Below are 16,564 nucleotides of genomic sequence, written 5' to 3'. Positions count from 1 at the left end.
AAAAACCTTAAATATCCAATGAGCACGCTCAACAGATTCATTAAACAAATCAGTCTGACGCCTGTAATGTGTCCGGGCAGCAGTTGACTCAGAGAACAAGGGTGTGCATTCGGACAGCAGCGTTTCACACACTCTTGCTCACGGGCCTGTGAAAGATTATTCCTCTAGTGACAGAGATCCTTCTTTCCAAGACACCGGGGGAAGACTTGACCGGTCACTCTGCACGTTTCCTCTGTTAGCCATGGACAATACAGGCTTTCACACATGCCTCGCCAGCTTGGTGGGGACGCTACTTATACGGGGGTCTATACATTTAAACCCCCCCGATACACACAGCATGCACTTAGAATGTGAATCTGGAAAAAGTTGCGCTCTATAGGGTGAAGTAAGAACTAAGTGCCCAGTAGGTTATTTGATATTCAAACTGTTAATGGTACATGGTATGCTGTATGTTTTAAAGGGAGTCGGTCAGCCCAGTGACCAGCCTGAGGGGCTAAAATAATTTCCCTGACCTATGGTTGACCTTTCTATAGCTGTCCTGCTGAAATATACACCTTGACCCTAACAGGGTGATATAAACCCCTGTTCCCCCATACTTGCTTTGACTGCTCATAATCAGTGTCACACCATCTTTGTGCTAATACCCCCCTTAACCTTTGCCACCCTCTTATTTAGCCCTCAAAAACTACTTCAGCTGGCCAGGGGGAAAGAAATGTGTATATGCCATATCTGGACATTTATGATAATTAAATAGTAAAGAAATAGAGGGGCGAAGTGTAAAGAATGAATAAGGGAGTTTCGCAGTAAGTCCCATTAGGATAATGACCTATTATACCCACAGTCACTGTTTTACACTACTCTGAGTGACAAAAATGATAACATTACTTTGAGTGATTACTTTAACAATTCAAGGAACAACTGTGAAAAAGTGATATTGATGAGTGACAAAGGTATTATCCATTACGTAAGAACTTTTTGAATCATTGGATTGCAGTTTCCTGTTGCTTTCCCGTGAAGGGAGGCTGTATTAATCTCTCTACGTGAATACTGGCTCACTCTACAGTATGAAGTCCTAACTGGAAAATGTGCTCTCTTCTACTGAAACTACCTATAAAAAGCAGCTTCCTCTACCAGACCGATCAACCAACTATTATAAGCACCATCTGATATAGTTAATGTACGATTTGATCATTTAAATTCTCTTTGACTTACCGTTTCAAAAACAATTGACTTTGTTACATGTAAACATATGTAGGCATGAATACATGTAACATTTATTTAATATATTTAGATAATAAATATATTATAATTTGTATCCATGTTCTTATTGACAAGCCAATATATTTTTTGCTGTTGCCACTAATAATTCAGTATTAATGTAACATGTCATTAAGCTCATACATTTTATTTAATTAAAAGTAGAATAATTAATACTGGAATAATTCTACTATATCTGTTTAATTATGGCATTATATAGTCGCGCTTGTCAAAGGGCAAAAGGGTTTATTTTTTTAATCATCCCATTACAGACAAATTCGGAACAACATTTGTCAAATCAACCTATTTCCCACAGTCATTATTTCCTATTTAGATCCCATCATTATGGGGCCTAAACATTTTTAATCACTAATTCCTGCAACTTTTGTGGGCTTATTTGGCCGTAATTAGTCAGTAATTTATGCTTAATTCCCTTACATACATACTAGTTGATCCAACAAAAATATGCCACCCATTGTTCCCAGCACTGAAAAACCATGTCTGGCACACTGACCTTGCTTTGGAAAATGTTAATTTAATGTGTTTTCATAGCCTTGTCTAAAGGGAAATTGTAATTGGGATTTCTTTAATTTTAGGCTTTGATACATTTATTCTTTTGAAAAAGGTGTCAAAATTAAGTTATGGGGGGAAAATGTGAATTTGGAAATGTTTTCTTTGAAATCTGAGTCGACTAAGCTTTTTGAATTGAATAACTCAAAGGATTTCAGTGAAGGACTATCCCACTATAACGCTGCATTCTCTGAATATTTAATTTCTATTACATCCTAATATTAAATTATCTCAGCACCTATTGGAGTGCATAGCGATAACGGTGAACGATGAATGGCATTCCCATGAGTATTATGCTGACGGCAGATTCAGATGGATTCAACAGAAGCATGTGAGTGAGGATGAGATGGTCACCCTGGACCCGGCACAGGGGCAGCTGGGAGTGAGAGGACCCTGCTCTCCTCATTTAAATAATGTGGCCTGAATCTGTCACATTATTTCTCCTCCGTATGTTCCCGGGATGACGCATCAACAACAAATTAAGTTGTAAATAAAAGACAATTGGCGCCATTGTTTTGTTTGTGTTGTTGTGTCTCCCCCCCCCGTCCTCTCCCTTGCCCCCTTCCGCTTTCGTTTGTTCGTTTCAGCCAAACCTCTAATTTTCTCAGCTCTTATCACCTCTCTGTCTCCCACTCCCACAGATCAGCAGCAACATTTTCGGATGGGGCTGGGAACTCTTGGAAATTATCATCCCAACAAGTTAACAGAGACAGAGACTAGTTATCTAAGCCCACTATCCACTAATTACTTAATAGGAAAAAAAAAAGGAAAAAAAAAAAAAGGTAATCGCATAATCTGTATTTAAAATGAAAGCGCATGTGAGTGACAGGGAAAGTGGGACTTGCGCTATTCCGTGTTGTTCTCTTCCAGGAGATTAAGGCCAGTTATTTTAATTGGGGGGTGGAGGGAAAGCTGGCCGTCTGTTCGGGACCCATCTGGACTAGTGGGACAACACTACTTTACACAACATAAAGTTAACGGTCAATGGCAAACTCACCTTCACATCTGAGAAGAACATCTTCAGCATGTTGGAGCTGGGGTAGCGAGTGTAAAAGAACATCAGCTTGGCCTTCTTCAGATGGTTCGGAGAAAGCCCCTCTTGGATTTGGAAATTTTGTAGTCAAGGAAAATGGATAGGAAAAATCTCTTTTTAACACATATAATTCAGTAATTATTTCATCAAGTCATCAAATAAAGAAATTCACAGGTAATACATTCCAGACATAACAATATCTGCAATAACTACTACTTATTTATAATGCCCATAAAGTTCACAATAAATAAAAAAGTCCAGTTGCAATAATAACAATAATTAGCCTATTCTATGTCACACAGCATACACCTAACTATCCTTAATAATGTCGTATTTCTAACAACTTCTTAATGACACATAAAAGAGTCCCAGTCAATGTAGCATCAATAAACGTCTGCTTATCCCAATAAAAACACTATTTATCTGGAGGTGGCAGTGCCCTCTAGATTGGTAAACAGAGGGCAGCTGAGGGGGGTCCCAGGAGAGACCGTGGCTAACCAGAGCCATCTACCCATTACAATTAGCCCCCAACCCTCCACCCCGTAGGCCTCCTGGCACAGCCCCCGCTCTGCCAGTTAGGCCGGCTTTAGCCACATCTGCGCTCCAGACTGGCCCAGCCATTTCCTCTGGAAATTAACGGCTTTATAATTTATAAAAAATGAAGATGCATGTGGGGCTAAATCAATGGGCCCCCACAAGGTCAATTAAGAGGCTCACCCAGCACTCTACCCTCCACTGTAAAGCATGGCACTATAACTTCATCTAACATTCACTAAAGTACTAAACTATATAAATGCTATCTGCTTTAATAGTTTGTACATTTGTAACTTACAAAGATAGGGATCAGTGCAAGATGTCGTTCAAGAACAGAAAACAAATTAATGTAATTTTAAGAGACTACACAAATAGACCACCTTGGCATTTGCATCATTGCGCCTCTGTAATAATGGTGTGTGTATGTAGATTGACATCTTCCTTGTGCCAAGAGAGGAGGAGAGGAGGAGAACCCTAGGTGACCTCCATTAGGCTGATAGGGAAGACCAAAAGAGCATTACTCTCTTTCCTACCATCTGTCATAATGCATACAGCAAATAACAGCAGTGAATGACAGAGAGGTGGAGAGAGAGAGAGAGAGAGAGAGAGAGAGAGAGAGAGAGAGAGAGAGAGAGAGAGAGAGAGAGAGCATCAAGCTGTTTTTTTCCACAACAAGTCTGGTTTTTCAAGGTCCTCAAGGCTCATTTAAAAACCAAGAGAAAGGAAAATCCCAAGCAGGGTGGCCTCTTCTCAAAAGTGCATCTTCACAAAATGAAGTGAATAAAAGGCCAGTTGAGGGCTTTGCTAGAGTCTAGAAAGAGAGGGCAGGTAAACACCTTTTTTAAGAGATTAATCACACTGAGATGCTCTTTTTATGGCCATCGAACATAAAAAGTGCTAAGGGAATATTACAGTTGAGCACTGAATTGCTTCAGCAAAGCCATGGCTGCCACTGTTCAATCTCTTTGCAGTATTTACAGAGCGTTGATCATATCAGCTTATTCTACCTTCTCTCTGCTCAGTTAACAACATTCATAAATCCCAGGTATCTCATTACTCAATGGCATTAACATTCAAGACATTCACTTTTAGAGAAAACAAACATTCTCCAATCTTGGGAACAATACAGGAAGATGACTCGATGGGTTTGACTCACCAAACGCACATTTCCTACAAGTAAATGTAGCTTCCAAGGAAAATACAGCCGTTTCTAGGATACATAAATATGCGAAATGACAAAATAGATCGAGTAAACACTGGCCCACTCAGTGTGTAAAACAAGCCGTCCACAGTCAACGTCAATGAAGGACATAATGCAAACATGAATATGAATTATTTCAAGGGAGGAGAAAAATGGGGCAGCTGTGGTTTATAGCCAAATGAGATACTACATAAACAACACCACCATAGATGCAGTGCATCATCGGCTTTTTTAGGTTTGGTTTTGTATTAAGCGTGTTGCATGTAAGGGAGACAATAACTACTGAAATGTGATCCAACAGCCAGGTGTAAGGAGAGAAAGGAAGAAAAAGGACATAGGGATGATAAATCCATAAATTAATGCTAGACATCTGTTCACCAATATGAAAGATTAGAGCAACAAATGTACTACATCTGAGTCTTGAGCTAGAAGTGCTTTTTTTAGATTGTAGACTGAAAAATTAAATATTGTTTGAAGAGTCTCTTTATAACCTTTTGACATAAACACATACAAATCAGAAATTACATAATTTAATTTATTGTAATACTACCAGCAGTGTGATTTTGAAACAGAGAAAGTCTTTTATCAAACCACTTTGGCAACCAAGTTTGAAAAGTGATCTGAGCAATGTCTTTATAGCGCAAGTTTTTTTTTTGGCTGCAGTTTAATTGATGAAACCTGAATCTATGTGCAATAGCTGCCTCAGCACTTAAGCATGGAGCTGGCGCAACCATGAACCTCTGTCCTTGTCTACTATACTAGACATGCAAACTGGCTTCACCTGCCGCCCACCCCCAACCTATTCTTACAACAGCCCTGTGCCAGAGCTGTTCGGTCTCTCTATATGCAAATGATGGGGGAAACTGAACAAGGCTATTTTTCTTGAGATGCAAAGAGAGCACGTGACAAGGAAGATCGTGCTGGCCATGGCTGAAGATAATTGGCTGCTTGTTTCTTCTAGAATTTGAATAGAAATTCATATTTGATTAAACACCCTATTTTGCAAATATTGAGATGTTGTTTTTCAGGTCCCAACTGTGCAGGTGTGCAAGTATACTTACAGAATCTCACTCTGAGTATTTACTTGGGGAATTGTCTTTGTAAAAATTTGGATAGACTAGAAATATTTTGTTAAATTATTTAACAAACTATCTTAAACTATCTTACAAAAAAATTACTTCATACCAAACTGCATTGTCACATTTGGAACAAGGAGGAACAAAATATGAAACGTTAATATAAAACATTCAAAGTTTATTTTGACTTCATTCTAAGCTTACCAAAGATCTAGTAGCCATTTGGCAAAAGGTTAAAGAGATGGAAGGGGATAAAAGAAAAGCAGCTATCTGCAAACACCTGTCCACACCAGAGACACAGGATAAAAGGAAAAGACCTACTATTAGGCAACAGCTATTAGAGCTGGAAGTACCTTTACCTACAGTAAAACAAGCTAGTAATGATCATAAGAAATCTGTTTTATTGCTTTCTGAGTTAACACATGTAAACTAAAAAATAACAAATGGGAAGAATTATTATTATTAAAAACAAAAAAACAAACAAACGCTAAGCTCCACACTGTGAGCATTTTATGCTGGAGTAATATCCTAGTTACCTTCACTTGACACTGAATGAGGACAAATCCTCCTAAACTAAAAGCATGTCCACTGACAGAGATCTTTTACCATCCTTCTAACATAACTTTCCATGGCCTCTATAAGCAAATTATCCCACTTGTCCTTTTACTTCCTGGCTTTGAAATATGATTTGCTTTGAGCATTTATGTACAAAGTCTTGCATGCGCTATGATGAAAGAGGAGGTTTTATTGTGAGTCTCCCTGTGATAGTGTGAGAACAGAGAAGATGGGAGGTATCTTAGCCATGGCGGGGCCTTTTAGCACTTCTCCATATAGCGCACAAAGCCTACAACCACTGAGCTCTTTTTAATCTTTGGACTACTAGAGGAACACAGATTTTGAAATGGGCCAATTAATGGAAATTAATTAAAATTAAGTTTCTTCTTGCAAATTTTGCTTCTCACAAGACTTCTGGCTCACATATGGCATAAAAGATGTTTAATCTTCACTCTCACTAGGATTGTCTAAAAATAGAAAAGTATGCATCCATGCATGTGTGATTCTTTTTAACATCTCAACAAATAATAATGTAAAAGACAGGAATGTAAATACGGTTTTCTCTTTTGTGAAAGGATATTGTACTTCCTGAATATGGCGAGATGTCAGACATGTCCTGCAGGTCTCCACACTCGGACTTGATGAGGGACAAGGACAAGCCTTCATTCCCTGGGTGTGTTGGTGAGATGGAACGATGGTGGCTGAGATGGCTGGACGACATCTTGGTCCGTAGGCTGGTGGTCTCTCTGGACAGATCCAGAGACTCAGGAGAAGACCTGTCCTTTCCGGGGTAAGGCCCTGTTGGGGCACCTAAAGGGCCCTGGAAAGGGTAACCCATGAGAGGAAGGGGGAAAGGATGGCGGAAGGAGGGAGGACTGAAGCCCATTGTGGAAGATAAGGGAGAGGGGTGCAGTGAGGGATGGTGGTGACTCCCAGGCGTGGGCAGAGACCCAGTTTGATCTGAGGAGCTCTTTCTAACTACCAAAGGCAGGGCCTCTGTTTGGTCATTTGAACTGGGCATCTGCATACTAGCAAAAGTGTCCAGGGGATTGGGAATGATGACATCACCAAAACATTGCAAGCGCTGGTTGGCAGTATGGAAGTTTGGGTTTTCTCCGTTGACTGCGAAACGATCAGGGGGCATCTGCAGGGGTGGAAAAACCTGAGGAACTGGGCGTGGAGGCTTCGCAAAGACCTTTACCACTGTGTCAACTACCTGGGACATTGCTGTGTTTAGTTCTTGTTTTAGTGTCTCTGCTAACTGTTTACCCTCTGCATGCATGGAGGTTGGTCCCTTGCCTCGTGACCCATTGTGCTTGGGCTTGTCTCCCTCCGTCAACATGGACTGCTCACGAAGAAGTGCACGTGCTCGATCCAGGAAGTGCCCTGGATCCAGGTCCGACATCTCGTTGTCGGAGCGATCTGGGACAGAGTCGTGGACACGATTGTCCATTCCATCGGAACGCATGCTATCTTCGGAGATGTTTCCATCTTCATCGTTCTCAGAGTCAGTGCTGTCATAAATCTGGTAAAACTTCTCTTGCAGTTGCCGAAGTTGTTTCTGCATGTCTTCAAGCTGCAGTTTCAGTTGCCGGCGTTCCTCGTGTTTCTGTTCTTTGCGGGCCGAGACGAGCTGCTGGAAACTCTGCTGCTGCTGCTGTGGCAACTTCTGCTTGCGCTTGTTTTCCCGGTAGTTCTCACGAGGACTAGGGGGCTGGGCTCCCCCCTCACGATCGTTATCACCTGCGCGGAGCGTGACACTTGGAGAATGGCTCATCCCACGGATGATATTCTCCACGCGGGCTCGTTTGGCCCTGAGATGCTCATCTGTTAGCCTCTCCATTTCAAATTGGGTCATGGAGGGCCTGTTGAATGGTGAAAGGCACTCCTGAGGGCTGCCCCGCGAGGAGTTGCTGCAAGCATCCTCTTGCTGTATCTCTGAGCCAGTGCTCGAGAGGACGCTCCCCTGGAAATTAGACTCACTGCCACTGTTTTTGGTCAAATTGTTTTTCAGAAGCTGAGAGATGATGGTTGCCCCTGGAAATGGCATCATAGCGTCTTCGTAAGAGTTCGCCCTCTTCAACAGTTTGCGAAGCACATTGGACTTCTCACCATCTGCGTGCTGCACAACTGAACACTCCATATCCTGCTCGGAGCTGTGGGGATTCATGGCACTAAGAAAGGTTGCTTTTGCTCGGGTAAAAAACACAGATGCTGGCCCAACAGTCCTCTTCACTCCTATGTCAACTCTTCTTCTCTTGGTTTGTCTGCTTAAGAGGTCTGAGCTGTCATGGTCAGGCATCACTGGAACTGTTATTGTGCCATCTTTGAAAGCTTGTCAGCTGGGCACAGGTCGAGAACCCTGGGAACCTGGCCAAAAAAAGGACTGATGAATTATTTTCTTTATATATCTCCAAGTTTCTTGTGCCCATTCTAAGTACAATTTGAAATACACCCATGCCTTTGGGAACAACACACAATGTAATTAAAAAATGTTTCAAGCCAGTCTAGAGTCTTTTAAATTAAAACTGACAGAGCGCTTAAAAGCGAAAAAAAAAAAAAAAAAAAAAGATGTATACTTCAGAACACCATAATTTGATAATAATTGAAAAAATCTACCCAAAACTAAAAATGAGGCATTAACAACGTGAAGACACACCTGAGTCTGTGTAAAGCTGTATGCCAAAAAAAAAAAAAAACTACAAAAAAACATACAAATAAAATAAAACAGTTAGATATAGTTTAAAGAACCCAGCCATCTAAATCTCATGTAAGAACCAGTCAAAAAATCATACAGCCTTGTTTAGACAAACATGTCAAACATCACTATTGTGCTTACACAGACAACTTGCAGTCTTTGTTCACTTTGAGAAGTTTTGAGTTGCACTTGTTTTTCATCTGACAAAAGGAAAACAACCCGAGTTTTATATTAGATATTTGCAAATACACTAAAAGCACACTTTACATGATCTTTTAGAATTTATCAGGCATTAAAAACTAGGTACATAATTTTGCTAATTAAACTGAAAAACATCATAACAAGCCTAATACACCAAGAGTAGGCTACACTCTGGTTTGCCCAAAACAGTGTTCTTGTGGCAGATTCACAGAATATGAAGCTAAACACTTTTTTGTGGATAATACAGTGTCAATAAAGGCTAACTGCACGTTTTACAAGTTTGTTGAGGGGTGATTTAGGAGTCAACGCCATATACTCATTCAACTTCCTTCATGGCGTGTAAATCAGACGATAAAACTGTGAATTCTCGGAAAACGAAAATATTTATTTAGTGTGAATGCAACACACTTTGAATAGACTGTTTAATCTCGCACTGAGTTTGACTAAAGTGCACTATTTTGCAGAATAGCTATTGAAAGCGAATAAAAAAAGAACTTTTTTTTTTTTTTTTTTTGGAGAAAAGATTAACAATCATGTAATTTCACAATGTCCTCCCATTGACAAACACACTGAGTAGCTACAGTCATATGAACTACCGGTATTCGTTTCCATTTTTAGAACCTTTGCAAAATTCTGTAATAGACTACATTTAAGACATACACTTTCATGAATAATATCAGCGCATCGATAAAACAAAATCAGAACTTCACTTTTAATATATGAGAGATAGAAGGGAAATTACTTGCACTGCTGTCCCTGAATAATCAGCTTATTTTAGTAATCTTTGACCTTATATACAGCCAATGCGTCCTGTGCGCAAATCTTGTCTCCTAAAAATGGAAATCTAGGACCTGTTCAACTTAAAAACAAAAAGTTGCAATGGAAAGAAAGTTCAACTCCATTCAAGCTGATAAGACGCAATGTCTGAACACAAGACCGCTTATATTAAATAGGCTAACCAAGAATAAGTCATGAGTTCGGAGTGTCATTAAGGAATAGCACCTCAAACGTAAACTATTTTATATATTTAAACCACGTGTGTGACTTTAAAAACTTTGACATTATACGGACTCTACAGCACTATATAATCGGCAATCTTTCCTAAACAAATAATTTTCCTCTACCAGCAAATCGTTCTTGCCGAAGCAAGACATTGATGTACCTGGGTTTAACATCAGAAAACAATGATGGGGTCAAGCTGAACTGCCAGTTAGAGGCTCAGTAGACTTTAAGCCTAAGGTAAATTCAGCGAGCGCATCTATGTAAATGGCAAGACCTTTTATTATTATTATTATTATTATTATTATTATTATTATTGACATAACAACCACAGACGAGTGACCAACAGCAAAAGAAAAGTAACAAAGATACAAAATAAGGAAAAATGGCAAGAAAAAAAAAAAACCTTCGAAAAAGCAATATGTCAGTTATAGAGAATTTACGTCAAGTTCAGAAGTGAACGTAAATGTTTCACGTTGCGTCTCTGAAGTCTCCAAGCAATATTATAAGAGCGTATTTATACTTACTTCATGATCAATTTCGAATAACATAAAGATGCAGTCCCTCCACAATGACACGATTTTATAATAAAGTTTGAGCTAATGTCTGCGTAATAACAGCTACCAACCGGAGCACGAAAGATGAAGCGAAACAGCGCATCACATCAAAAGTCATCTGTAGAGAACAAAACTCAGCGCGAGCGCATTTGGAGCTGCGCGAGGACACGGTTACTTACTCTGAAGATGAGAGCGAATTGAGCTTCTTCGCGATAGTGTAACGGGGAGAATAAAGTGGGTTGTTCGCCCCGTGATGAATATTGTAATTTCTCAATCTCAGCACAAGCGAGAGCGACGAGAGTGAGAAGAGAGAAAGAGCTCTTGTGCGCCGCTCCTCTCTCTACATGAAAACTGTATGTCTCAGCGCACGCGGCCAGGAGGAGGCTGAGAGAGCGCGCGCTCGTACCAACAAGATTCACTTTAAGACGCGGCTGAAGGAAGCAGGAAGACGACGCGTCATAATCATTGTGATGTAACGTTCGCACCTACCAATAAGAGCAGTCCGCTGGATTTAGAGGAATACAAAACAAGTGAAGTTCCGCGCGGCGTGCTTGAAGACTGCGCTCGCGAGCAAAAAAAGAATGATACGGGAGCCTTTGCTGGCATCAGAAAACGATGTGGGGTATTTGTAAGGATATGCACTTTTTAAACGTTCTCTGTGTGCATTTTGTGCAGTCCAGTTTTTTGTTTTTTTATATCATGCACAAAAGCACTTAGGCTTAATTGTCATCTGATATTGTTGTTTGTGCTGATTGCAATATATAGGGCCTATATAATATTGTATATACACTCATTTTCTGTCTAGCAGCTCGTTTCATTATGATGTATTTAAAATAGTACAACTCGCATCCATGTGCATTTAGTGCACCAGTTTAAACCCATTTGCTACGGAATTTGCAATTCATATTTTAATAATTGTCAGATATGTACTCATCCAAATTACTTTTATTACAATTACTACGTAGGCTATTACTATATTATGTTCTCATGTAATTTAATGCGAACAGTATATTTCACCACTATGTTTAAAAATAAAAGACAACTCACAACATTCATGAAATGTGGTATGCAGGGCCCGTGAAGTGACCGCAGCCTCGACCTCGTGCGTGCCTGTGAAAATCTGGCTTCATGAAAATAGTTTCGCTTGCCAAGGTTGTAGATGGGCTATATGGGCTTCTTTCTACTTAAGACCTTGCACTTACTTTTAGATCCCTCCTCCTACTCACAGGCGACGACACAGCCAACAGTTGACGATGGAATATCCTTAAGCCTTGGCATGTTTTTACTAATGGTTATTTGAATACGGTTAAAGCTCCTGTACTGTTCTTACAGAGACAGAACTGTCATATTATCACAAAACGCTTAAGAGGTTCTTATTGTAAAACATGGTACACATTCCCGATGTGTGCATACATGAGCAATCAATAACTCACGCATTATAAAAAAATAACTTCTAATATATAATGTATAATGTTCTCTTACCTTTTGACTATAGATAGGCTATATCAGTTTGAAAAACAGAATAGAATAGTTTCTGTAGGTGTGGCAAACTTTTTAATTCACAGAAAACTTTGTGTATGCAGATCGAACATTAAGGCTTCTAATGAACTTGAATTCACTATATCTGTGCAGCTCATAAATATGAGCTACCATGCTCAAATAAAAATACTTATTTGGCACATTATTTAGAAAGCTATTAGCCAATGAAATGTCACCACCCTACCATGTTCCTCAAAATTAAAGCAGATTTCTCAAAGCCTTAACCTACTTTTCTGTAAAGTATTTATTAAATTTCAAAATACGCATATTCAAACACTCCCATATTTACTCTTTTTCAGTAGTAAATTTCAAGTGAACGTTTTTCTCTTTTATTCATGTGCTTAAACCTGTCTCTGATGCTCATTTGAACGAAATGTGATGGGACCTTGCAGTTTCGTGAGTAACGATTAAAATACCTTTATTCATACAAAACAAATCGTGGTTGCAATACATTGCATATAAAATAAACCGATCAGTTCATGTGGTACCAGACGTGTTTTCTCTTCTGCTATTCCAAAAAAAAAAAAAAAAAAAAAAATTTCAGAATCCTCCAAAGCGCATTTCAGTGGGCTTCTTCATTCCAAAGCATGTTTGGGATGTCACTGTAAATGACATCAACGCAGCTGTTTGATATAAATGAGGTTATTTACTGTAACAATATTGGTAAAACTTCTGTACTTAACGATTCGCCTATTTATACTTATATTTAATATTGTTCATATTATATTAATTAACAGTATTAGTTGCAGGCCTTTTATTGCCTACTATATTTATTATTATTATCAGTATTATTGTCTTCGAATATTATCTTCGATTTACGCATATTCAACGAGGTTGCTGTATTTAATATTTTTAATGCATCCCTCAAGATTGTTATCGAGTATTTTCTCCGTGTAATACGACAATATTCCTCAAACTTTGGCTGCATTATGTTTTTATTCATAACCGAAAAAAAAAAAAAAAAAAAAAAAACTTTTCTTCAAGTTTAGAGTCAACCAGCCCTTTTCTTTTCCTTGATCGAGGACAAAAGGAAAGGCGTGTTGTTCAATCAGTTTCCATGTCGCAAGCAAATGTTTTTGTGGGTGTATAAATGACTGGGGAAGGCAGGATTTTTGCTGCCATGAACTTCTTTTCCAAAACAGGTGCTCCAACTTATTTTGTTACGTGAGCATCTTTCCCCAAAGGCATGCTCGGTGTTCGAGCTTAGTGGAAAAATACATCACGACATTAAAGCAATAGTGTTTGGAGAAGGAAAACGCCTCTTAGGTGTAGAGGAAACCTGTTTATTAACACCGCCACCTCTGATCTCTCTTTCACCTTTCTGCTGGACACTCATAATCATTTAATGTCTTGGACTCGTTTGCGTGTCGTGAGGCATACAGCCAGGCGCAGAGCTCACATTTCATATCGGATATCATATTAAATCTTAGATGTCCACAGACATTCTTGACTTGATTTTACGCAAATATTAAGTTGTTGCCAATGGCCATCATTAAAACTTGGGGTAGAAAAAGAGAGGAATACATTTACAAAAAGACCGCGAAAACTTTTTCAACATAAACACACGTTACGTTATCTTGAAGGCGAAAAAAGGCAATGTGCTCACCTGTTTTTCCTTCTCTCCCTCAGCATACATGATTACGATAAAAGAAGCAAATGAAAGAGAATAGCTACTTATTAATTTCAATTGGCTATATTGCCAGAACAGATTTTGTTGCATTTGAAGCACGAGTTAAATTCCGATAGTAACCGATTGCAACTTTGTCATGTTAGCTTCTGAGGACCTACTCAGTGTGATCAGTCAGCTCATATTCAGCATCTCTTTGCCTCATTTTAACGCTGCACTGTATAGCTACATCAGTTAAGATTTCACTCTTTGCCTATAGTAATTTCAGTAGACTTTGAATTATCTCTGCAGTGTAAAACTGGGAGAGATTTGAGACTTTATGTAATTATAATAACAGAAAATGCTTGTAATAGGACTTTGTGGGGCTAAACTCAGTTTAGGTTGAACTTTTTTTTCTCATCACTTCTTATGAGAGAGTGTATTTCAACAGTATCACACACCTGATTGCATAAACACTTTGTTTTTTTTATGAGCTCAAATTGACTTTTTTGATGCAATTAACATGGCACTTTAGTGGGTAGTTTTGTCTACCGGAAAGACAGATGACACAGAGGTGCATTTCTATTCAATTTAATGTGTTTCGCTCAGGATAAATTCAGGCAGGGCTGTTTCCAAGATGTGTCAGTCATTCATAAGCTGCTGTTGTGGTTTGCATAACTGACTGCGAGAGGGTTTGTATAACTTTAATCCATCCCGCAGTTAAAGCATACATTTATTCAAAGGACCAAAGTTGTTGGCCCAAATAAATTAGCAATTCAGATGCAATATCAACAAACAAGGCAAAAAAAAAAAAAAAAAAAAAAAAGAAATCAACTGGGCTTCATATGTCACTTCTGTGGATTACAGATGTCCTGGGGTCTAGCGGTAAAGAGAGGATCAGTGGGATAGTCTGCCAACAGATAAACAGTATCTAATGCTGTGTGGACACTGACGTCGCCCTTTCATGCTGATCTATGACCTGCTAGCTGAACCCTAACCGTAGACGCCGCAGGAGAAACTGTTCTCAAATGCGCATAAATGTCTAAAACAAGAAAAGTTCTTGTCGTAAAACGTATTTAGACTTTTAGATGCCTTGGAAATTATTTACACTAGATCTATGATGATATCGTAGGAGTATTCCGTTTTTGTCTCTAGTTGTAAAGCACTGCATAATTGTAATATTAGTCTTGTTCCATAATATTCCATCACGTCTCTGCCCAGAACAGATAATATCCTCCACCTTACTAATCACGCTAAAATTGAAAGGCCATATGAGAAAGAGAATAGAAGGGGAGAGATGTAATAAGACTAGATTAGAGGTGGAAGCACACAAGAATAGATATAAAAAGGGGAATTTACAGCACTGTAGATGCTGTTGTGCACAAATTCAGTCAGCTTCCAGGGGCCATCAAGATTCAGGGAGTAGCTATTACTCTACACATTAGCGCAGGCTAGCTAAAAGCTCTTATGCTTGAGAAGGGTCTTGAAGGTCTTCAGGAAAAAGGATGTGGCACTAAGAGTGGGCAGTGTTTAAGAGACCCCTGGTACTCCGCACAAATGGGAGGCTCTCGATGTGGCAATGTGACATGCTGGATTCATTTGCTAGACTGTTGGAGGAGGGAATCAAATATACCATGACACGGGAACGATGTTACGACATGCGACCATTACCATGAGCCATCCTTCAATCACAAAAGAACAGGCTAATGAGAAGATGTGAGGTTACTGAATGTAATGGCTTCAGAAAGTGTTTAAAGTGTAGCTTGTTGGCAATATCTGAGATAACACCTCGGATGTTGTAAAAAATTAGTTCGGAATCAGTTGGACTCTTATGGGACTGTTGAACCCCAGTCTGTGCTATCAGATACTGGCTTAATTCCACACAATTATACCTACTGTTTACCATCCCCGGTAAACACTAACAATCAATGCTGTTTTGTGCCATGGACAAAGTGAAGCCGTAATGCAAACAAATCCCAGGTTGAAAGGTCACTTGCTACAGCAGAAAAAAGAAATAGTCGGATTGAAAGAGAGAGAGAGAGAGATCTTTATGAAATTGGCAATTTGTATATTAAACATACAGCATACTATTTTATTAGACATGGATAAAATGAGTGAGATTGCAAACAAGTAGCAAAAAAGGTTAGAAAGCCATATGCTGCACAAAGACATCTCCCTTAAACGATGCATTTTCCATATGGGTCTTAAACAAATCTATAGATCATAGTGGAATAGGATGTTTAAATCGCAGATTGATTCCGTCCACAAATACTGAGCTTAGAAATATGAGCTAAATTTGCGTCCACTCACTTAATTTGATATTTTTAAATGTTATTACTTTTTTATTTATTTTGTGCCTAGTCCTCTTTTTTCCTCATATCCATGTTCAATCAAATAGTAGAACTCTTCTCTGTTTCTGTTTGTCTCAAAGCACACAAAACACTTTAGAAAAACTTAATTCATTCATGCAACCTCCAAAAACAATCCCATTTTTAAACCGGTTGCTTATTCCATAGTGTCCAGACAGTATGTATTTATTCATTTCTCTGCTATTCTTTCTTTCCCGCTAAATTGACTGCAGAGGTCTTAAACTTAACACGTAATTACACAATCGCGAGCCCTGCCTGTGATAAGCTTTTGAATGAATGAGTAGCCGCTGAGACTAAATTGCTCTCGCTCCCCTGCTCCCTCCTGTCGCGTCTGGCCGTTAGGTCAGGGTTTGAGGCGAGTTGGCAGTG

General features: G+C 39.2%; 1 protein-coding gene across 3 annotated transcripts in view; it reads right to left on the bottom strand.

The window, feature by feature from the left end:
- The window catches only part of LOC127455602 (prospero homeobox protein 1-like), a 42,407-nt gene extending 26,528 nt beyond the window's left edge, over positions 1–15,879 (bottom strand). The window contains exons 1-3 of one of the 3 annotated variants that reach the window (XM_051723640.1): positions 11,729–15,879; positions 6,808–8,596; positions 2,825–2,933 (exon numbers count right to left, since the gene is read on the bottom strand). In XM_051723640.1, coding sequence (XP_051579600.1) covers positions 2,825–2,933; positions 6,808–8,528 — 1,830 coding nt within the window. In that variant the 5' untranslated portion in view covers positions 8,529–8,596; positions 11,729–15,879. Of the gene's footprint in view, positions 1–2,824; positions 2,934–6,807; positions 8,597–10,651; positions 11,692–11,728 lie in introns of those variants that run through there. The other 2 variants (XM_051723638.1, XM_051723639.1) reach the window with 2 other exon arrangements.
- Between the last annotated feature and the right edge of the window lie 685 nt (positions 15,880–16,564).

Source organism: Myxocyprinus asiaticus, chromosome 17 (assembly GCF_019703515.2).
Source record: "Myxocyprinus asiaticus isolate MX2 ecotype Aquarium Trade chromosome 17, UBuf_Myxa_2, whole genome shotgun sequence".
NCBI classification, from domain to species: Eukaryota; Metazoa; Chordata; class Actinopteri; order Cypriniformes; family Catostomidae; genus Myxocyprinus; species Myxocyprinus asiaticus.
The sequence above is the reverse complement of the archived record's forward strand: the minus strand, read 5'-3'. Positions and strand labels throughout refer to the sequence as shown.